Genomic DNA, 24,952 nt, shown 5'->3' with positions numbered 1-24,952 from the left:
AGTGTGTTGGCTGAAGGTGGCGAACATGTTCCTCATTAATACATAAGTACAGTGTGCATCGTGAACTTCAAAGGGCATCTTTATACAAGATAGGCGCTCCAATCGTCATCGCGCCCTCCATCAACCCCTCTCACGCCCTCCAACCACCTCTCACGTCTTCAAACCATCCCTCACACGTCTGAAAACCATCACTCTCACGTCTTAAAAACGTGAATCTCACGTCCTCCAACCACCCTTCTCATGCCCTCTATCCACCCCGCTCACGTCTTCAAACCATCCCTCACGCGTCTTCAAACCATCCCTTTCACGTCTTCAAACTATCACTCTCATGTCTTCCAACCATCACTCCCATGTCTTCAAACGATAAGATTCACGTCTTCAAACCATATCTCTTACGTCTTCAAACCATCAATCTCGCGGCTTCAAAAGATCACTCTTACGTCTTCAAACCATCCCTCACACGTCTTCAAACCATCCCTTCCACGTCTTCAAACTATCACTCTCATGTCTTCCAACCATCACTCTCATGTCTTCAAACGATAAGACTCACGTCTTCAAACCATATCTCTTACGTCTTCAAACCATCAATCTCGCGGCTTCAAACGATCACTCTCACGTCTTCAAACGATCACTCTCACGTCTTCAAACCACCACTCACGTCTTCACACCACCACTCTCACGTCTTCAAACCATATCTCTTCCGTCTTCAAACCATCACTCTCGCTTTTCTCAACCATCTCTCTCACGTCTTCAAACCATACTTCTCACGTCTTCAAACATTCACTCTCACGTCTTCAAACCATCACTCTCACGTCTTCAAAACATCCCTCTTTAGTTTTCAAACCATCACTCTTGCTTCTTTCAACCACCCCTCTCACGTCTTCAAACCATACCTCTCACGTCTTCAAACCATACCTTACGTCTTCAAACCACCACCCTCACGTCTTCAAACCACCACTCTCACGTCTTCAAACCATCGCTCTCACGCCTCAAACCATCCCTCTCACGTCTTCAAACATCTCTCTCAGCCGTCAAACAATCGCTTTCACGTCTTTAAAGCACCCAACTCACGTCTTCCACCATCCCTCTTATTCTAAAGTCTTCAAACCATCTCTCACACGTCTTCAAACCATCACACCCACGTCTTCAAACGATAACTCCCACGTCAACAAACCACCAACCTTATGTCGTCAAACCATACCTCTCACGTCTTCAAACCATCTCACACACGTCTTTAAACCATCCCTCTCACGTCTTCAAACCCTCCCTCTCACGTCTCCAAACCATCCCTCTCACGTCTTCAAACCATCCCTCTCACGTCTTCAAACCATGCCTCTCACATCTTCAAACCATCCCTCTCACGTCTTCAAACCATCCCTCTCACGTCTCAAACCATCCCTCTCACGTCTTCAAACCATCCCTCTCACATCTTCAAACCATCCCTCTCACGTCTTCAAACCATCCCTCTAACGTCTTCAAACCACCAGTCTCACGTCTTCAAACCATCGCTCTCACACCTCAAACCATCCCTCTCACGTCTTCAAACATCCCTCTCTTAGCCGTCAAACAATTGCTTTCACGTCTTTAAAACACCCAACTCACGTCTTCCACCATCCCTCTTATTCTCACGTCTTCAAACCATCTCTCACACGTCTTCAAACCATCAACCTCACGTCTTCAAAACGATAACTCCCACGTCATCAAACCACCAGCCTTACGTCTTCAAACCATACCTCTCACGTCTTCAAACCATCACTCTCACGTCTTCAAAACATCATTCTCACGTCTTCAGGCAATCCCTCTCACGTCTTCAAACCATCCCTCTCACGTCTTCAAACCATCCCTCTCACGTCTTCAAACCATCCCTCTCACGTCTTCAAACCATCCCTCTCACGTATTCAAACCACCAGTCTCACGTATTCAAACCATCCCTCTCACGCCTCCAACCATCCCTCTCACGTCTTCAAACATCTCTCTCAGCCGTCAAACAATCGCTTTCACGTCTTTTAAGCACCCAACTCACGTCTTCCACTATCCCTCTTATTCTCACGTCTTAAAACCATCTCTCTCACGTCTTCAAACCATCACCCTCATGTCTTCAAACGATAACTCCTACGTCATCAAACCATCTCACACACGTCTTCAAACCATACCTCTCACGTCTTCAAACCATTACTCTCACGTCTTCAAACCATCATTTTCACGTCTTCAGACAATCCCTCTCACATCTTCAAACCATCCCTCTCACGTCTTCAAACCATCCCTCTCACGTCTTCAAACCATCCCTCTCACGTCTTCAAACCATCCCTCTCACGTCTTCAAACCATCCCTCTCACGTCTTCAAACCATCCCTCTCACGTCTTTAAACCATGCCTCTCACGTCTTCAAACCATCCCTCTCACGTCTTCAAACCAACCCTCTCACGTCTTCAAACCATCCCTCTCACGTCTTCAAACCATCCCTCTCACGTCTTCAAACCACCAGTCTCACGTCTTCAAACCATCGCTCTCACACCTTAAACCATCCCTCTCACGTCTTCAAACATCTCTCTCTTAGTCGTCAAACAATCGCTTCACGTCTTTAAAGCACCCAACTCACGTCTTCCACCATCCCTCTTATTCTCACGTCTTCAAACCATCTCTCACACGTCTTCAAACCATCACCCTCACGTCTTCAAAACGATAACTCACACGTCATGAAACCACCAGCCTTACGTCTTCAAACCATCCCTCTCACGTCTTCAAACCATCCCTCTCACGTCTTCAAACCATCCCTCTCACGTCTTCAAACCATCCCTCTCACGTCTTCAAACCATCCCTATCACGTCTTCAAACCGCCAGTCTCACGTCTTCAAACCATCGCTCTCATACCTCAAACCATCCCTCTCACATCTTCAAACATCTCTCTCAGCCGTCAAACAATCGCTTTCACGTCTTTAAAGAACCCAACTCACGTCTTCCACCATCCCTCTTATTCTAAAGTCTTCAAACCATCTCTCACACGTCTTCAAACCATCACACCCACGTCTTCAAACGATAACTCCCACGTCATCCAACCACCAACCCCCGTTGTCAAACCATACCTCTCACGTCTTCAAACCATCCCTCACACGTCTTCAAACCATATCTCTTACGTCTTCTAACCATCACTCTCACGTCTTCAAATGATCAAACTCACGTCTTTAAACCATCACTCTCACATATTCAAACCATCCCTCTCACGTCTTCAAACCATCCCTCTCACGTCTTCAAACCATCCCTCTCACGTCTTCAAACCATGCTTCTCACATCTTCAAACCATCCCTCTCACGTCTTCAAACCAACCCTCTGACGTCTTCAAACCACCCTTCTCACGTCTTCAAACCATCCCTCTCACGTCTTCAAACCACCAGTCTCACGTCTTCAAACCATCGCTCTCACACCTCCAACCATCCCTCTCACGTCTTCAAACATCTCTCTCTTAGTCGTCAAACAATCGCTTCACGTCTTTAAAGCACCCAACTCACGTCTTCCACCATCCCTCTTATTCTCACGTCTTCAAACCATCTCTCACACGTCTTCAAACAATCACCCTCACGTCTTCAAAACGATAACTCCCAAAGTCATCAAACCACCAGCTTTACGTCTTCAAACCATACCTCTCACGTCTTCAAACCATCCCTCTCACGTCTTCAAACCATCCCTCTCACGTCTTCAAACCATCCCTCTCACGTCTTCAAACCATCCCTCTCACGTCTTCAAACCATCCCTCTCACGTCTTCAAACCACCAGTCTCACGTCTTCAAACCATCGCTCTCATACCTCAAACCATCCCTCTCACGTCTTCAAACATCTCTCTCAGCCGTCAAACAATCGCTTTCACGTCTTTAAAGAACCCAACTCACGTCTTCCACCATCCCTCTTATTCTAAAGTCTTCAAACCATCTCTCACACGTCTTCAAACCATCACACGCACGTCTTCAAACGATAACTCCCACGTCATCCAACCACCAACCCCCGTTGTCAAACCATACCTCTCACGTCTTCAAACCATCCCTCACACGTCTTCAAACCATATCTCTTACGTCTTCAAACCATCACTCTCACGTCTTCAAATGATCAAACTCACGTCTTTAAACCATCACTCTCACATATTCAAACCATCCCTCTCACGTCTTCAAACCATCCCTCTCACGTCTTCAAACCATCCCTCTCACGTCTTCAAACCAACCCTCTGACGTCTTCAAACCATCCTTCTCACGTCTTCAAACCATCCCTCTCACGTCTTCAAACCATCATTCTCACGTCTTCAAACCATCCCTCTCACGTCTTAAAACCATCCCTCTCACGTCTTCAAACCATCCCTCTCACGTCTTCAAACCGTCCCTCTCACGTCTTCAAACCATCCCTCTCACGTCTTTAAACCATGCCTCTCACATCTTCAAACCATTCCTCTCACGTCTTCAAACCATCCCTCTCACGTCTTCAAACCATCCCTCTCACGTCTTCAAACCATCCCTCTCACGTCTTCAAACCATCGCTCTCACACCTTAAACCATCCCTCTCACGTCTTCAAACATCTCTCTCAGCCGTCAAACAATCGCTTTCACGTCTTTAAAGCACCCAATTCACGTCTTCCACCATCCCTCTTATTCTAAAGTCTTCAAACCATCTCTCACACGTCTTCAAACCATCACACCCACGTCTTCAAACGATAACTCCCACGCCATCAAACCACCAACCTTATGTCGTCAAACCATACCTCTCACGTCTTCAAACCATCTCACACACGTCTTCAAACCATATCTCTTACGTCTTCAAACCATCACTCTCACGTCTTCAAATGATCAAACTCACGTCATTAAACCATCACTCTAACGTCTTCAAACCATCCCTCTCACGTCTTCAAACCATCCCTCTCACATCTTCAAACCATCCCTCTCACGTCTTCAAACCATGCCTCTCACATCTTCAAACCATCCCTCTCACGTCTTCAAACCATCCTTCTCACGTCTTCAAACCATCCCTCTCACGTCTTCAAACCATCCCTCTCACGTCTTCAAACCATCCCTCTCACGTCTTCAAACCATCCCTCTCACGTCTTCAAACCATCCCTCTCACATCTTCAAACCATCCCTCTCACGTCTTCAAACCATCCCTATCACGTCTTCAAACCATTCCTCTCACGTCTTTAAACCATGCCTCTCACATCTTCAAACCCTCCCTCTCACGTCTTCAAACCATCACTCTCACGTCTTCAGGCAATCCCTCTCACGTCTTCAGGCAATCCCTCTCACGTCTTCAAACCATCCCTCTCACGTCTTCAAACCATCCCTCTCACGTCTTCAAACCACCAGTCTCACGTCTTCAAACCATTCCTCTCACGCCTCCAACCATCCCTCTCACGTCTTCAAACATCTCTCTCAGCCGTCAAACAATCTCTTTCACGTCTTTTAAGCACCCAACTCACGTCTTCCACCATCCCTCTTATTCTCACGTCTTCAAACCATCTCTCTCACGTCTTCAAACCATCACCCTCTCGTCTTCAAAACGATAACTCCCACGTCATCAAACCACAAGCCTTACGTCTTCAAACCATCCCTATCACGTCTTCAAACCATCCCTCTCACGTCTTCAAACCATGCCTCTCACGTCTTCAAACCATCCCTCTCACGTCTTCAAACCATCCCTCTCACGTCTTCAAACCATCCCTCTCACGTCTTCAAACCACCAGTCTCACGTCTTCAAACCATCCCTCTCACACCTCAAACCATCCCTCTCACGTCTTCAAACGTCTCTCTCTTAGCCGTCAAACAATCGCTTTCACTTCTTTAAAGCACCCAACTCACGTCTTCCACCATCCCTCTTATTCTCACGTCTTCAAACCATCTCTCACACGTCTTCAAACCATCAACCTCACGTCTTCAAAACGATAACTCCCACGTCATCAAACCACTAGCCTTACGTCTTCAAACCATACCTCTCACGTCTTCAAACCATCACTCTCACGTGTTCAAAACATCATTCTCACGTCTTCAGGCAATCCCTCTCACGTCTTCAAACCATCCCTCTCACGTCTTCAAACCATCCCTCTCACGTCTTCAAACCATCCCTCTCACGTCTTCAAACCATCCCTCTCACATCTTCAAACCATCCCTCTCCTGTCCTCAAACCATCCCTCTCACGTATTCAAACCACCAGTCTTACGTCTTCAAGCCATCCCTCTCACGCCTCCAACCATCCCTCTCACGTCTTCAAACATCTCTCTCAGCCGTCAAACAATCGCTTTCACGTCTTTTAAGCACCCAACTCACGTCTTCCACCATCCCTCTTATTCTCACGTCTTCAAACCATCTCTCTCACGTCTTCAAACCATCACCCTCACGTCTTCAAACGATAACTCCTACGTCATCAAACCATCTCACACACGTCTTCAAACCATACCTCTCACGTCTTCAAACCATTACTCTCACCTCTTCAAACCATCATTTTCCCGTCTTCAGACAATCCCTCTCACATCTTCAAACCATCCCTCTCACGTCTTCAAACCATCCCTCTCACGTCTTCAAACCATCCCTCTCACATCTTCAAACCATCTCTCTCACGTCTTTTAACCATGCCTCTCACATCTTCAAACCATCCCTCTCACGTCTTCAAACCATCCCTCTCACGTCTTGAAACCATTACTCTCACGTCTTCAAACCATCATTTTCCCGTCTTCAGACAATCCCTCTCACATCTTCAAACCATCCCTCTCACGTCTTCAAACCATCCCTCTCACGTCTTCAAACCATCCCTCTCACATCTTCAAACCATCCCTCTCACGTCTTCAAACCATCCCTCTCACATCTTCAAACCATCCCTCTCACGTCTTCAAACCATGCCTCTCACATCTTCAAACCATCCCTCTCACGTCTTCAAACCATCCCTCTCACGTCTTCAAACCATCATTCTCACGTATTCAAACCATCCCTCTCACGTCTTCAAACCATCCCTCTCACGTCTTCAAACCATCCCTCTCACGTTTTCAAACCATCCCTCTCACGTCTTCAAACCATCCCTCTCACGTCTTCAAACCATCCCTCTCACGTCTTCAAACCATCCCTCTCACGTCTTCAAACCATCCCTCTCACGTTTTCAAACCATCCCTCTCACGTCTTCAAACCATCCCTCTCACGTCTTCAAACCATCCCTCTCACGTCTTCAAACCATCCCTCTCACGTCTTCAAACCACCAGTCTCACCTGTTCAAACTATCGCTCTCACACCTCCAACCATCCCTCTCACGTCTTCAAACATCTCTCTCTTAGCCGTCAAACAATCGCTTTCACGTCTTTAAAGCGCCGAAATCACGTCTTCCACCATCCCTCTTATTCTCACGTCTTCAAACCATCCCTCTCACGTCTTCAAACCATCCCTCTCACATCTTCAAACCATCCCTCTCACGTCTTCAAACCATGCCTCTCACATCTTCAAACCATCCCTCTCACGTCTTCAAACCATCCCTCTCACGTCTTCAAACCATCATTCTCACGTATTCAAACCATCCCTCTCACGTCTTCAAACCATCCCTCTCACGTCTTCAAACCATCCCTCTCACGTTTTCAAACCATCCCTCTCACGTCTTCAAACCATCCCTCTCACGTCTTCAAACCATCCCTCTCACGTCTTCAAACCATCCCTCTCACGTCTTCAAACCATCCCTCTCACGTTTTCAAACCATCCCTCTCACGTCTTCAAACCATCCCTCTCACGTCTTCAAACCATCCCTCTCACGTCTTCAAACCATCCCTCTCACGTCTTCAAACCACCAGTCTCACCTGTTCAAACTATCGCTCTCACACCTCCAACCATCCCTCTCACGTCTTCAAACATCTCTCTCTTAGCCGTCAAACAATCGCTTTCACGTCTTTAAAGCGCCGAAATCACGTCTTCCACCATCCCTCTTATTCTCACGTCTTCAAACCTTCCCTCTCACGTCTTCAAACCATCCCTCTCACGTCTTCAAACTATCCCTCTTACGTATTCAAACCATCCCTCACACGTCTTCAAACCATCCCTCTCACGTCTTCAAACCATGCCTCTCACGTCTTCAAACCATCACTCTCACGTCTTCAAACCATCCCTCTCACGTCTTCAAACCATCCCTCTCACGTCTTCAAACAATCCCTCTCACGTTTTCAAACCATGCCTCTTACGTCTTCAAACCATCCATCTCACGTCTTCAAACCATCCCTCTCACGTCTTCAAACCATCCCTCTCACGCCTTCAAACCACCAGTCTCACGTCTTCAAACCATCACTCTCACACCTCAAACAATCCCTCTCACGTCTTTAAACATCTCTCTCAGCCGTCAAACAATCGCTTTCATATCTTTAAAGGATCCATCTCACGTCTTCCACCATCCCTCTTATTCTCACGTCTTGAAATCATCTCTCACACGTCTTCAAACCATCACCCTCGCGTCTTCAAAACGATAACTCCCACGTCATCAAACCACCAGCCTTACGTCTTCAAACCATCCCACTCACGTCTTCAAACCATCCCTCTCACGTCTTCAAACCATCCCTCTCACGTCTTCAAACCATCCCTCTCACGTCTTCAAACCATCCCTCTCACGTCTTTAAACCATCCCTCTCACGTATTCAAACCACTAGTCTCACGTCTTCAAACCATCCCTCTCACGCCTTCAACCATCCCTCTCACGTCTTCAAACATCTCTCTCTTAGCCGTCAAACAATCGCTTTCACGTATTTAAAGCACCCAACTCACGTCTTCCACCATCCCTCTTATTCTCACGTCTTCAAACCATCTCTCTCACGTCTTCAAACCATTACTCTCACGTCTTCAATCCATCATGTTCACGTCTTCAGACAATCCCTCTCACGTCTTCAAACCATCCCTCTCACGTCTTCAAACCATCCCTCTCACGTCTTCAAACCATCCCTCTCACGTCTTGAAACCATGCCTCTCACATCTTCAAACCATCCCTCTCACGTCTTCAAACCATCATTCTCACGTCTTCAGACAATCCCTCTCACGTCTTCAAACCATCTCTCTCACGTCTTCAAACCATCCCTCTCACGTCTTCAAACCATCCCTCTCACGTCTTCAAACCATCCCTCTCACGTCTTCAAACCATCCCTCTCACGTCTTCAAACCATCCCTCTCACGTCTTCAAACCATGCCTCTCACATCTTCAAACCATCCCACTCACGTCTTCAAACCATCCCTCTCACGTCTTCAAACCATCCCTCTCACGTCTTCAAACCATCCCTCTCACGTCTTCAAACCATCCCTCTCACGTCTTCAAACCATCCCTCTCACGTCTTCAAACCATCCCTCTCACGTCTTCAAACCATCCTTCTCACGTCTTCAGACCATCCCTCTCACGTCCTTAGACCACCCCTTTCACGTCTTCAAACCATATCTCTTATGTCTTCAAACCACCATTCTCACTTCTACAAACCATCACTCTCACGTCTTCAAACCATCCTTCTCACGTCTTCAGACCATCCCTCTCACGTCCTTAGACCACCCCTTTCACGTCTTCAAACCATCACTCACACGTCTTCAAACCACCATTCTCACTTCTACAAACCATCACTCTCACGTCTTCAAACCATCACTCTCGCTTCTTTCAACCATCACTCTCACGCCTTCAAACCACCACGCTCCCGTCTACAAACCACCACTCCCTCTACCCTCCAATCCCCTTCACGTCCACCACTATCCCCCTACACATTTCAAACATACCTCCCTAAACTTCTATCCACCTTACATCCTCCACCCACCCTCACATCTCCCGTCCCTGTGACATCTTCCACCCCCCTCACATCTCGCGTCCCTGTGACATCCTCCACCCACCCTCACACCCTCCCGTCCCTGAGACATCCTCCACCCACCCTCACATCTCCCGCCCCTGTGACAATCTCTACACACCCTCACATCTCGCGTCCCTGTGACAACCTCCACCCACCCTCACACCTCCCGTCCCTGAGACATCCTCCACCCACCCTCACATCTCCCGCCCCTGTGACAATCTCTACACACCCTCACATCTCGCGTCCCTGTGACAACCTCCACCCTCACACCTCCCGTCCCTGAGACATCCTCCACCCACCCACACATCTCGCATACCTGTGACAATCTCCACCCACCCTCACATCTCTCGTCCCTGTGACAATCTCCACCCACCCTCACATCTCTCGTCCCTGAGACAATCTCCACCCACCCTCACACCTCCCGTCCCTGAGACATCCTCCACCCACCCACACATCTCGCATACCTGTGACAATCTCCACCCACCCTCACATCTCTCGTCCCTGTGACAATCTCCACCCACCCTCACACCTCCCGTCCCTGAGACATCCTCCACCCACCCACACATCTCGCATACCTGTGACAATCTCCACCCACCCTCACATCTCCCGTCCCTGTGACAATCTCCACCCACCCTCACATCTCTCGTCCCTGTGACAATCTCCACACACCCTCACATCCCCCGTCCCTGTGACAACCTCCACCCACCCTCACATCTCCCGTCCCTGTGACATCCTCCACCCACCCTCACATCTCCCGTCCCTGTGACATCCTTACCCACCCTCACATCTCCCGTCCCTGTGACATCCTCCACCCACCCTCACATCTCCCGTACCTGTGACAATCTCCACCCACCCTCACATCTCCCGTCCCTGTGACAATCTCCACACACCCTCACATCCCCCGTCCCTGTGACAACCTCCACCCCCCTCACATCTCCCGTCCCTGAGACATCCTCCACCCACCCTCACACCTCCCGTCCCTGTGACATCCTCCACCCACCCTCACATCTCCCTTCCCTGTGACATCCTCCACCCACCCTCACATCTCCCGTCCCTGTGACATCCTCCACCCACCCTCACATCTCCCGTACCTGTGACATCCTCCACCCTCACATCTCCCGTCCCTGTGACATCCTCCACCCACCCTCACATCTCCCGTCCCTGAGACATCCTCCACCCACCCTCACACCTCCCGTCCCTGTGACATCCTCCACCCACCCTCACATCTCCCGTCCCTGTGACATCCTCCACCCACCGTCACATCTCCCGTCCCTGTGACATCCTCCACCCATCCTCACATCTCCCGTCCCTGTGACATCCTCCACCCATCCTTACACCTCCCGTCCCTGTGACATCCTCCACCCACCCTCACATCTCCCGGCCCTGTGACATCCTCCACCCACCCTCACATCTCCCGCCCCTGTGACATCCTCCACCCACCCTCACATCTCCCGTCCCTGTGACATCCTCCACCCACCCTCACATCTCCCGTCCCTGTGACATCCTCCACCCACCCTCACACCTCCCGCCCCTGTGACATCCTCCACCCATCCTCACACCTCCCGTCCCTGTGACATCCTCCACCCACCCTCACATCTCCCGTCCCTGTGACATCCTCCACCCACCCTCACCTCTCCCGCCCCTGTGACATCCTCCACCCACCCTCACCTCTCGCGTACCTGTGACAATCTCCACCCACCCTCACATCTCCCGTCCCTGTGACATCCTCCACCCACCCTCACCTCTCGCGTACCTGTGACAATCTCCACACACCCTCACATCTCCCGTCCCTGTGACATCCTCCACCCTCACATCTCCCGTCCCTGTGACATCCTCCACCCACCCTCACATCTCCCGTCCCTGAGACATCCTCCACCCACCCTCACACCTCCCGTCCCTGTGACATCCTCCACCCACCCTCACATCTCCCGTCCCTGTGACATCCTCCACCCACCGTCACATCTCCCGTCCCTGTGACATCCTCCACCCACCCTCACATCTCCCGTCCCTGTGACATCCTCCACCCAGCCTCACACCTCCCGCCCCTGTGACATCCTCCACCCATCCTAACACCTCCAGTCCCTGTGACATCCTCCACCCACCCTCACATCTCCCGTCCCTGTGACATCCTCCACCCACCCTCACATCTCCCGTCCCTGTGACATCCTCCACCCACCCTCACACCTCCCGCCCCTGTGACATCCTCCACCCATCCTCACACCTCCCGTCCCTGTGACATCCTCCACCCACCCTCACATCTCCCGTCCCTGTGACATCCTCCACCCACCCTCACCTCTCCCGCCCCTGTGACATCCTCCACCCACCCTCACCTCTCGCGTACCTGTGACAATCTCCACCCACCCTCACATCTCCCGTCCCTGTGACATCCTCCACCCACCCTCACCTCTCGCGTACCTGTGACAATCTCCACACACCCTCACATCTCCCGTCCCTGTGACATCCTCCACCCACCCTCACATCTCCCGTCCCTGTGACATCCTCCACCCACCCTCACCTCTCGCGTACCTGTGACAATCTCCACACACCCTCACATCTCCCGTCCCTGTGACATCCTCCACCCACCCTCACATCTCCCGTCCCTGTGACAACCTCCACCCACCCTCACATCTCGCGTACCTGTGACAATCTTCACCCACCCTCACATCTCCCGTCCCTGTGACAACCTCCACCCACCCTCACACCTCCCGTCCCTGTGACAACCTCCACCCACCCTCACATCTCCCGTCCCTGTGACAACCTCCACCCACCCTCACATCTCCCGTCCCTGTGACAACCTCCACCCAACCTCACACCCCCCGTCCCTGTGACAACCTCCACCCTTCCTCACATCTCCCGTCCCTGTGACATCCTCCACCCACTCTCACATCTCCCGTCCCTGTGACATCCTCCACCCACCCTCACATCTCCCGCCCCTGTGACATCCTCCATCCATCCACACATCTCCCGTCCCTGTGACATCCTCCACCCACCCTCACATCTTCCGTCTCTGTGACATCCTCCACCCTTCCTCACATCTCCCGTCCCTGTGACAATCTCCACACACCCTCACATCTTCCGTCCCTGTGACATCGTCCACCCACCCTCACATCTCGCGTACCTGTGACAATCTCCACCCTTCCTCACATCTCCCGTCCCTGTGACAATCTCCACACACCCTCGCATCCCCCGTCCCTGTGACAACCTCCACCCACCCTCACATCCCCCGTCCCTGTGATACGTCATCCACCCATCCCTGTGACGTCGTCTGTCACGTTTTCCCGCCGCCCTGCTCTCGACAAAGTGGTACGTGTTCCCACATCATTCATTTCCTACCCACACAACGAGTTGACTAAGCTGTATTACACTGTTTGTTTCCGCATTCCCTACCTCCGTATCACAACATAACGGGAAACTGTGCCTCGTCCTGTGTGTCAGTCAGCTGGTGCGAACTCGCGAGACGGCTCTGGGAGAAGTACAATGAGGGAAGCCTTAATCCACCTAGGTGAGATACGCCTTTCTAAATGCTGGCTACAATACGTGGCATTATCAGTGCCCTGATTGATATTGACACACTTAAAACAGGAAGTATTTCTTATCAAATATAACCTGTTTCATGGCATAGTGTAAACCACCCGTGTTATGGAATAGTTAGAACCACTTGGTTAATAGGACAGTTTAAACCACATGTTTACTGAGATAGTTAGAACCACTTGGTTAATGGGATAGTTTATACCACCCGTGTTATGGACTTTAGTTAGAACAACCTGGTTAATGAGATATTATAGAAAATCCGTTTAATGGGGTATTATATTGAGACATGTCGCCCTCGATTATCGAGGATGCTGTTGAATCCACGGCGTGTGGTGCTTACGCGGATTTACAAACGAAGTACATACGGTTCTTAGGATACTGCGAATTTAATTTGAACCTAAACGTTCATGCGTAGATGCACATGCCATCAGGCTCTGCAACTGTGCACTTAATACACACACTGGGAGTCATGTTGTGATGTCGTGGCATGGCACATCACAGCTTCTTCCAATGATACTCATGTGAAACACCGATACTCATGTGAAACACTGATACTCATGTGAAACACTGAAACTGATGCAAAAAAATTATATCCATGTGAAACAATTAGACTCATGTGAAACACCGATACTTATGTGAAACACTGATACTCATGTGAAACACTGATACTCATGTTAAACACTGATACTCATGTGAAACACTGAAACTGATGCAAAAAATTTATACCCATGTGAAACAATTAGACTCATGTGAAACACCGATACTCATGTGAAACACTGATACTCATGTGAAACAATGATACCCATGTGAAACAATTAGACTCATGTGAAACAATGCCGTTCATTTTGTATATCAATGCTGCTTATATTGTTAAACAATGATACCCATGTGAAACAATTAGACTCATGTGAAACAATGCCGTTCATTATGTGTATCGATGCTGCTTATAATTTTAAACAATGATACCCATGTGAAACAATTAGACTCATGTGAAACAATGCAGTTCATTATGTATATCAATGCTGCTTATAACGTTAAACAATGATACCCATGTGAAACAATTAGACTCATGTGAAACAATACCTTTCATTTTGTATATCAATGCTGCTTATAATGTTAAACAATGATACCCATGTGAAACAATTAGACTCATGTGAAACAATACCTTTCATTTTGTATATCAATGCTGCTTATAATTTTAAACAATGATACCCATGTGAAACAATTAGACTCATGTGAAACAATGCCGTTCATCACGTACGACAATGCTGCTTATAACGTTAAACAATGATACCCATGTGAAACAATTAGACTCATGTGAAACAATGCCGTTCATCACGTACGACAATGCTGCTTATAACATTAAACAATGATACCCATGTGAAACAATTAGACTCATGTGAAACAATGCCGTTCATCACGTACGACAATGCTGCTTATAACGTTAAACAATGATACCCATGTGAAACAATTAGACTCATGTGAAACAATGCCGTTCATTTTGTATATCAATGCTGCTTATATTGTTAAACAATGATACCCATGTGAAACAATTAGACTCATGTGAAACAATGCCGTTCATTATGTGTATCGATGCTGCTTATAATTTTAAACAATGATACCCATGTGAAACAATTAGACTCATGTGAAACAATGCAGTTCATTATGTATATCAATGCTGCTTATAACGTTAAACAATGATACCCATGTGAAACAATTAGACTCATGTGAAACAATACCTTTCATTTTGTATATCAATGCTGCTTATAATTTTAAACAATGATACCCATGTGAAACAATTAGACTCATGTGAAACAATACCTTTCATTTTGTATATCAATGCTGCTTATAATTTTAAACAATGATACCCATGTGAAACAATTAGACTCATGTGAAACAATGCCGTTCATCACGTACGTCAATGCTGCTTATAACGTTAAACAATGATACCCATGTGAAACAATTAGACTCATGTGAAACAATGCCGTTCATCACGTACGACAATGCTGCTTATAACGTTAAACAATGATACCCATGTGAAACAATTAGACTCATGTGAAACAATGCCGTTCATCACGTACGACAATGCTGCTTATAACGTTAAACAATGATACCCATGTGAAACAATTAGACTCATGTGAAACAATACCTTTCATTTTGTATATCAATGCTGCTTATAATGTTAAACAATGATACCCATGTGAAACAATTAGACTCATGTGAAACAATACCTTTCATTTTGTATATCAATGCTGCTTATAATTTTAAACAATGATACCCATGTGAAACAATTAGACTCATGTGAAACAATGCCGTTCATCACGTACGTCAATGCTGCTTATAACGTTAAACAATGATACCCATGTGAAACAATTAGACTCATGTGAAACAATGCCGTTCATCACGTACGTCAATGCTGCTTATAACGTTAAACAATGATACCCATGTGAAACAATTAGACTCATGTGAAACAATGCCGTTCATCACGTACGACAATGCTGCTTATATTGTTAAACAATGATACCCATATGAAACAATTAGACTCATGTGAAACAATGCAGTTCATTATATGAAGACATCCTTGATTATTCTTAGGATACATACACACGGTGCACCTTGAGGTTAATCCTGACATTACATCTCAGCCCGAGCACATACTCTGAGAACGGCTGACACTTACTACTTCAGATGACAAAGCGGAAACGTGTTTCCGATTTCTGTTTCACAATGATAGAAACGGGAAGCGGGAACCACAGTGTTTCTCAGTTTCCGTTCAAGTGAAGTGTACACTAATAATGAAAGCAGTTAAAACACACTGAGGACAATATAATCTATCATCACGATATGTATCTATAAAGAAACATGGATAAAAATAAGCATGCATCACGCTAAATAAACATGTCAATAATTATGATCTACTTTAATATTGGACTATGTATGTTATATGCTAACGGAAAAAAAGTAACTGTGATTCATATAAAGTTCAATAAATAAAACTGTAATCTGAAATTAAATAGTGCATCTTTCAATACATATATTCGTAAAGACATCTCCTCGACTTTAAGTTGGCGATTCACAATTTGCACGGCCAACATTTTTTATGTCTGCATGTTTATTGGGAGCATGATAATCACACACGTGATTTTGGATGTGAACATCACACAAGGATTGTTTAGTCATAATATGCTATAAAAACACTTTAGTTTGACCTTAAATAACGATCACGCAATTTCACGGCTTGTTGAAAAGCAACGTCTACGCGCCGTGGGTATGCTGAAAAGAGGGATAGCGCGAAACGAAGTTGCGAGACATATTTTTGTTCATCGAAACACAATATAATTTCTAATGATACGGTAAGATAGTGGAAAGAGTAGGGTAAGGTGCAGGGAGCTTCTAGAATAGTTCACCATGAAGCTAATTTAAGACATTTGTCTGTGTGATTGGCCGTCTGTGTTATTATAATACCATGTACAGTACACGTGAAATGTGTTTGACTGTACAAAGTGTATTGTTACTAATAGTAAGATATAACACAGACAGGAAGGACTGTAGTCAATATTTAGTTTCAATTGAATTAATAACAGTGAAGTATATGTGTCTAATACAAATGAGATATATATTTATCAGCTTGATGTGAGTGATGCACTTCATATTGTTATCAGCGTTAATTGTGCGGTCACACTGACGAAGATGTCTCTCCATGAGTGTGCTTCACCCATTAGCATATGATCTGGAGCGTCCGGGGTCAAGAGTCATGTTCCTGGACACAGTAGTTGATTCATAAGTACACGATAGTGTAGCAGATAGCGTTAAGGTTAGCATGCAGAACGTGCTTCGTGCTGGGTGAGCGTAAACTGCGCATGCTCAAGACTTTCAGTTGGATTCTGGCGTTCGTAGGTGCAAGTAGAAAACGGATATCTCTCTCTAAGTGACAGAAATAGTGAACTAGAATAGTATAGAAAAAATAGAACAGAAAAAGTTGAGAGAGTTATCCGTTGACATTGTAAACATACGCCAATTAAACAACAACTTTATTTCAAGTTTCAAATTCATGTCATTGTATCTTATTCCATTTTCATTGCTCATTACATTATAAGGGCATTTCACGTTTAGTTGATGGCAAGGCGAGTTCATGTTTAGTTTATTAAGTTAAGTTTCCACTGTGAACCAACATATATCAACTACCTGTTAGACACCACAGCCCCCAACAATTTAGGAGGGCACGGGTGGCCCAGTCGTCTAAGGCGCCGCGATACGCTGTGCAGAGTTGCGTCCCTTCGGCACGCAAGAAACCTATGATTGTGGGTTCGAATCCCGGTTCGCCACAATTATGTTTCTAGGTTTGTCAGCACCATACCCGTGCTCGTGGGTTTCACCGAAGTGGTAAACGTCTGAAACCTGCATCACTTCGGGCTTTCCTCACACATTAAGCTGACACACCGCGATATAACTGGAATACTGTTAAAAGCGGCGTTAAACCCAACTCACTCACTCACTCACTCACCCAACAATTTAGCCCCGGAATTCCCCTTGGTAGGCAAACATGTTGTACTGGCGACTCTTTCCGCCTCCAAATCCCAATTGGGAGTGCAGTACGCTGTACTAGGGGCCTATTCCACCCGGAATACCCCGGGGGATAACGCATGTTGTATTAGGGACCTACACTGCCCCGGAATCCTTACGGAGAGACACATAAGTTGTTCTGTGGAGATATTATGTTATCTATTTCTTGTTGCAGGTCTTCACATGTTTCTGGTGCTTGGTATATACGGGGATCACGTCCACGTCCCGTAAGTGTAGTTTTGGTCTTATATCGATTCTCAGGTATGTTATGTCAATATACATATCACGGGACTTCCCGTTGAGACACACTGCTACAACTCTATGTACATGTGTCTATCAATTGAATTCCATGCACCGCAGAGAGTGTTATATCAAGTCATAATAGAGCACAGTTAGTCATAGCCCTGACCACATACAGACACTAACATACATGCATGTAGTCAAAGATATGCCGACATACGTTCACCGGAGTGAACACTCACACTCACTCTTGGTCTAGGTACACACACTAACATTCACACATACTCTAGGTACACACTCTCACATTCAAACATACTCTAGGTACACACTCTCACATTCACACATGGTCTAGGTACACACTCACATTCAAACATACTCTAGGTACACACACTCACATTCACTCTTGGTCTAGGTACACACACTAACATTCACGCATACTCTAGGTACACACTCTCACATTCACACATACTCTAGGTACACACTCTCACATTCACACATACTCTAGGTACACACTCTCACATTCACACATAGTCTAGGGCACACACTCACATTCAAACATACCCTAGGTACACACACTCACATTCACACATGGTCTAGGTACACACTCTCACATTCACACATAGTCTAGGTACACACACTCACACTCACATAGTCTAGGTACACACACTCACACTCACATAGTCTAGGTACACACACTCACATTCACACATGGTCTAGGTACACACACTCACATTCACACATAGTCTAGATACTCACACTCACATAGTCTAGGTACACACACTCATACTCACATAGTCTAGGTACACACACTCACGTTCACACATGGAATAGGTAAACACACTCACATTCACACATAGTCTAGGTACACACACTCACACTCACATAGTCTAGGTACACACACTCACATTCACACATAGTCTAGGTACACACACTCACATTCACACATAGTCTAGGTCGCACACTCACATTCACACATAGTATAGGTCGCACATTCAATATCAAAGGTCAAGTAGGGACTACTTTCACTGTTTATAAACAAACATGGCGTCTCCCTCGTCATTCGGCGATCGAGTCAGTATTAACCATCGGGAATCTGGATAAACTACAGGGATAGTTGCTATCATTATCAAAACAACAGTCTAATATACTGAAAATCAGTGTCTAACTGTGACGTACACACACTCACATTCACACATAGTCTAGGTACACACATTCACATTCACACATGGAGTAGGTACACACATTCACATTCACACATGGTGTATGTGCACAGTCTCACATTCACACATGGAGTAGGTACACTCTCTCACATTCACACATGGTTTGGGTACACACTTTCACATTTGCACATGGTGTAGGTACACACTCACATTTACACATGGTGTAGGTACATACACTCACATTCACACAAAGTCAAGGTATGCACACTCACATTCACACATGGTCTAGTAACACACACTCACATTCACACAAGGTCAAGGTACACACTCTCACATTCAATATCAAAGGTCAAGTAGGGACTACTTTCACTGTTTATAAACAAACATGGCGTCTCTCTCGTCAGCGGCGATCGAGTCAGAATTAACCATCGGGAATCTGGATAAACTACAGGGATAATTGCTATCATTATCAAAACAACAGTCTAATATACTGAAAACCAGTGTCTAACTGTGACTTACACACACTCACATTCACACATGGTCTAGGTACACACTCACATTCACACATGGTCAAGGTACACACACTCACATTCACACAAAGTCAAGGTATACACACTCACATTCACACATGGTCTAGTTACACACACTCACATTCACACATGGTCAAGGTACACACACTCACATTCACACATTGTCTAGGTGCATACACTCACATTCACACATGGTCTAGGTACACACACTCACCTTCACACATGGTGTAGGTACACACAATCACATTCACACATAGTCTAGGTACACACACTCACATTCACACATGGTGTAGGTACACACACTCACATTCACACATAGTCTAGGTACACACACTCACATTCACACATAGTGTAGGTACACACGCTCAAATTCACATATAGTCTTGGTACACAAACTCACATTCACACATGGTGTAGGTACACACACTCACATTTACACATGGTCAAGGTAAACACACTCACATTCACACATGGTCTAGGTACACACACTCACATTCACACATGGTCTAGGTACACACGCTCACATTCACACATGGTCAAGGTACACACACTCATCACGTATATAACCGAACACACAATAACAGTAAATGACCTGCATATAGTTATCGGTATGTAGACACTCTCAGATGAGACACAAACGGATGACACAATCAAAGACAGACACACGCATGTAGTACGTACACACCCAGTTGCGACGTGGCTTGTCGTAAGAGGCGACTAACGGGATCGGGTAGTCTTGGTTGATGCCTGTCATCGTATCCCAATTGTATGAATCGATGCTCATGATGTCAATCACTGGATTGTCTGTGGCGTTAAACAACAAACAAACAAACAAACAACGCAAAATGTACGGAACCATTGTGTGCAGGTCACAGTGAGGCGAGTAGTGTGTATAAACATGCTCTCAACCACCAATCTATCCTTAAATTGAACGTTTAGTCGTTGTGCCTTGGACATATCCCCACAAGCTGTTAAGCGGCGACAAAGAATAAGGTATTAGAACAATAGTCCATTTGTTTTGCGCTTTTTCCATGCCAGACATCATGCTGAAGGTGCATCACTGTTACCCCTGGCAATGGATCAGTGTACACTCTATGTTCTTTCTCATCTTCCTGAGGAGTATACAACCCAAGCTGCCTGTGAGGCGTTAGAAAGTTAACTTACCATCCCATCCTGTCGGGTACCCATTCACTGCTAGGTACCCATAGCCACGCTGACAGCTAAAGCTCCGTTCATAATGAACACACAATGACATTTAGAAAGTGGTCAAATGTGACAAATATTATATTTGGGATTACACTTTCTTCGTAAAGTACAGATTCTCGTACTCATCCCCATAGCTTTCGGCCGTGGGAGCAATGCCAATTTACCCTTGTCATTGGGTACACAAAGTACGCGATCTAGACAAGCAGTTGTCGGAGTTTAATTTTAGTGGAAGTCTCGGTGGCTGAGTGGGTCAGATCGCTGACTTTGTGCTGGCCATTAGCTGCCTCACTCTGGTAGGGTGGGTTCGAATCCCGGACGGGACTCAACCCCAAAAAGTTAAAGAATCTGTACTTTACTAATAAACTTTTATCCCAAATATAACATGTGTTACATTCATCATATTCAAGTATTTGCGTTCCAAGGAAACAGTTGCTGTGTTGTAGGAAGCCACCAGATGTACATGTACCCGCGCCGTTCCGCGATTGCCTGAAGAGGGTTTTACGTCTCAATATGACCGACATAAGTAAACTACCAGGGGAACAGTAAGTACACGCCCTGTGATCTCTCCATCACTTTTTACTTTAACCAACAGGGCGACAGCTCGACGTTATGTTGTAGCTCCAGGGGTTGGTGGTAGCTGTGTCATCATCATCATTATAATCATCCTACCTTATACGTGCATTACATGTACTCGAATATCTCATGCTGATACCGACATACAGGATGACGAAGAGGTAATGGGTGGTGATAGATGTTGTAGGCTATGACTGAAATGACTGGAAGCTGCACTCTTTGTTCAGGTGAACACGTGACGTGCCTTTGCATGTATTTATGACGGGTGTTACCGTTGGTGTAGGATACGCTCACCTTTTCCCGAATACGTGGTATCGTCGCTATTTGAGTGAGTGAGTTATGATTGTGATATAGTCGGAATCGGACAATGGACAACATGTATTTCTTATTATCATATAATGGGTAGGTTTCTCGGCAGGATAAAGCCAACGGATAAAAACGATATCCGTTGGGGTCATACGCGTATAGAGATGCAAATATCAAAGGTCATGTAGGGACAGCTTTCACTATTTATAAACAAACATCGCGTCGCCGTCGTCATTCGGCGACCGAGTCAGAATTAACCATCGGGAATCTGGATAAACTACAGGGATAATTGCTATCATTATCAAAACAACAGTCTAATATACTGAAAATCAGTGTATCACTGTGACGTAGCTACATCTGTGCTTGTAGACCTCTGCGGCTTGAAACCTTCTCCACAAATTAAAATAGTTGGATTTGGCCGATATATGTTTGAATTGATACCTTGTTTCGTTTTGTCGCTGTGTGTACATCTGACTACACTTCTTAACGTTATGACAGGACAGACCGAGTGTCAACAACGTCTGACCGTGGCCGTGACTTCTCATAGACTAGGGTTAGAGTAGCTTCCCTTTGACAAAGGGCAGTTACTCTAGCGGACAGACCGATGGATTGCCGCGAAAGGCAAATAAAAACAATTGTTGTTTGCGTACATGTTGCTTCGCCACAGTATAAGAAACAGATTTCAGTCGGAACTATATTGGCTACTGTCACTGTCCGACTGACACATCACTTACCCTGTGACGTAATAAATATTAATGCGCGCATTCCAGGAAAACTCGCAAAGTTTCGGTAATGTTTGTGAGAGAGGGGAAGCGATTTTCAAGCACAGAATTGAAGAATGACATTATATGATAAAGAGGTTATCACGCGAGTGTGTTTGGGGATGGTAAATATCCTGCATTGGGAATAAACATTGTATTCAGCGAGCCTTGGCGAGCTAAATACATAGTGTTTATTCCTAATACAGGATATTTATTATCATTTATTTCTCTATTTATTATGGGAAGAGTTTTGTAGTAATTACAGGTATTATTGCAGAGGAATCTTGTTGAATTTCAAACAAAAAGTGTAGTTTATAATTTTACCTGAGGGGAAATTTGTAACATGTGATATCGTTCATAACTATTTTATATTTGTCGTGTTTTTACGTTTTGTCATTGATATTGTGTTTCAGCAATCTTCATAAACTATATGAGTGTTTTTCAAGGGCCATTGGACCACGTACCAGTTCACGTAAGTTGAACATTTACATGTTGATTTTTAAACATCAAACATATTATTGTGTGTGTCATTATTTTGTCTCATAGATATGTATGATAATTTCATTCGTTGCCGTTTTAACTGTTTCACTCATATAGCGACGTACATACAGGTGTCCAGACTTATGTTGGTTTTATAGTGCTAGCCCACTGAAACACCATGACAATTTATCAGGGACACTCCACTCAGACACAGAATACAAACTTCAAACTGGCCAGTCCTTGTTTTATCCTCTTAAAAGCGAACGTCAGGCAGAATGACAAGTACCATCTTTTCAGGGCAAACGCTCTGTCCATTCTAACACTAATGCGAACTCCATGTATTTGATACATCGGTTCAGACAGTACTAGGCCTTACCGAGTGTCAGATTGTTTTGTACCTAGAGATATCTCGACCTCAATTCGATGTCACCCTAGACTTCTTATGGCTACAATGTTATCTTGGGGGCACAAGGGGTCGAGTAGTCTACGGGGCCTGAAATCGCTGTGTCGAGTTGCGTTCCTAGGGCGTCACAGAGACACGTCTAAAGCCTGCACCACCTCGTGTTTTTCTCCCACATCAAACTGACACGCTGTGTGATTACGAAAATACAGTTGAATGCGGGGTTAATCAAATTAACTCTGTTATCTCAAATACTTTCTAAACGATCTTATAACGAGTCACACGTTTAGACGTCAGGATTCCCTCCCTCGATGGCAAGCCGTGAAATAAATGAAGTACGGTTCACTCGGCCTGTGAAGATCCGGGTTAGAATAGGTCTTCAGCAATCACTGGACTTTCTGGTCCAGAATCGATTTTTTACAGACCGCCGTCATTTAGCTTGAACATTGCTGACTGTGGCGTTAAACAAACTAACAAACCAAACCAACCCACTCTCGCATTACAGGGCAAGGCCAATTTTTTCTATTTATATGCTGACCTTGACCACTCCAGCCTCCGCAATATAGCTGTAGTATTGCTTTATACAATGAACATGAGCAAATGATCTTCACTCGACATATGTGACCCCATCTCGGGGACACCCGGTGTCATCCGTGTGATGGGGTCATGTGTGTCGATATGAGGACTGTGTCCATCCCACTAATTCCTTAACCGTGACGGAGATACATCTCAACACGTGACCTTTCGCTTATACAACAGCTCCATCAGCACCACCAACATCACCTGGTCCCACTGCACTACCGAGGAAGACGCTGCTGATTATAATGATCTGCATGGCGGCCCTCATAGCCATGTTAATAGGAGTACTTTCCACTGTCTGCTTTTTCGCCTGCTGCAAGAAAAAGACAAGGTAAGCCAGACTGGCCCGTCTGTGGCTCAAAATGTCTAAAAACTGTTCAGTTTTTGATAATTATATTCGATATTAATAAAGACACCTGCATGTTTTTAGTTCCTGCATAAAATCAATCTAATGATACTACCGCTCCATCTCAGTACTCCTCATGAATGACAAACTGATGGCGATGTGTAATGGGTGCTGATGGAAACAGTTATGATACTTATTTCCAGACGAGGGCAGGTTGCAGAAATGGACGGCACTCAACTATAGATCTATCTGCCGACCCCACATGGTCCATGGATGAAGACATAGACAATACTCAACTGCTGTTATATCTGCTGACCCTACAACATAGAAGCAGATATGCAGCACACTGGAGGTCCAGAGTTACATTGTAACATGTAAATACCGTATTCAACGTAATAAGCGCCCCGGGCGCTCTCACAATTAGAAATAGGGGGCGCTTATTAGAATATTATTTTGAGTTGAAAACTGGTAAATTT

The 24,952-nt window shown here is 45.8% G+C and overlaps 1 protein-coding gene across 1 annotated transcript; it reads left to right on the top strand.

The window, feature by feature from the left end:
* The first annotated feature begins 11,182 nt into the window (after window positions 1-11,182).
* LOC124149980 lies at window positions 11,183-24,952 on the top strand. The gene is made up of 6 exons (XM_046521852.2): window positions 11,183-13,303; window positions 18,071-18,122; window positions 21,475-21,573; window positions 23,085-23,143; window positions 24,311-24,461; window positions 24,680-24,952. The coding sequence occupies exons 1-6, from the start codon at window positions 13,279-13,281 to the stop codon at window positions 24,717-24,719; spliced, it is 426 nt and encodes a 141-aa protein (XP_046377808.1). The 5' UTR covers window positions 11,183-13,278; the 3' UTR covers window positions 24,720-24,952.

This window comes from Haliotis rufescens, unplaced genomic scaffold (genome assembly GCF_023055435.1).
Source record: "Haliotis rufescens isolate VD_foot unplaced genomic scaffold, xgHalRufe1.0.p SCAF_9, whole genome shotgun sequence".
NCBI classification, from domain to species: domain Eukaryota; kingdom Metazoa; phylum Mollusca; class Gastropoda; order Lepetellida; family Haliotidae; genus Haliotis; species Haliotis rufescens.
The sequence above is the reverse complement of the archived record's forward strand: the minus strand, read 5'-3'. Positions and strand labels throughout refer to the sequence as shown.

Bases quoted from the DNA above. Each gene is read 5' to 3' on its own strand.
- LOC124149980 (XM_046521852.2), top strand. From the start codon at position 13,279: ATGAGGGAAGCCTTAATCCACCTAG. The intron at 18,123-21,474 runs GTAAGTGTAGTT...GCTGTGTTGTAG, and splicing joins GGGGATCACGTCCACGTCCC to GAAGCCACCAGATGTACATG. The intron at 24,462-24,679 runs GTAAGCCAGACT...ACTTATTTCCAG, and splicing joins TGCTGCAAGAAAAAGACAAG to ACGAGGGCAGGTTGCAGAAA.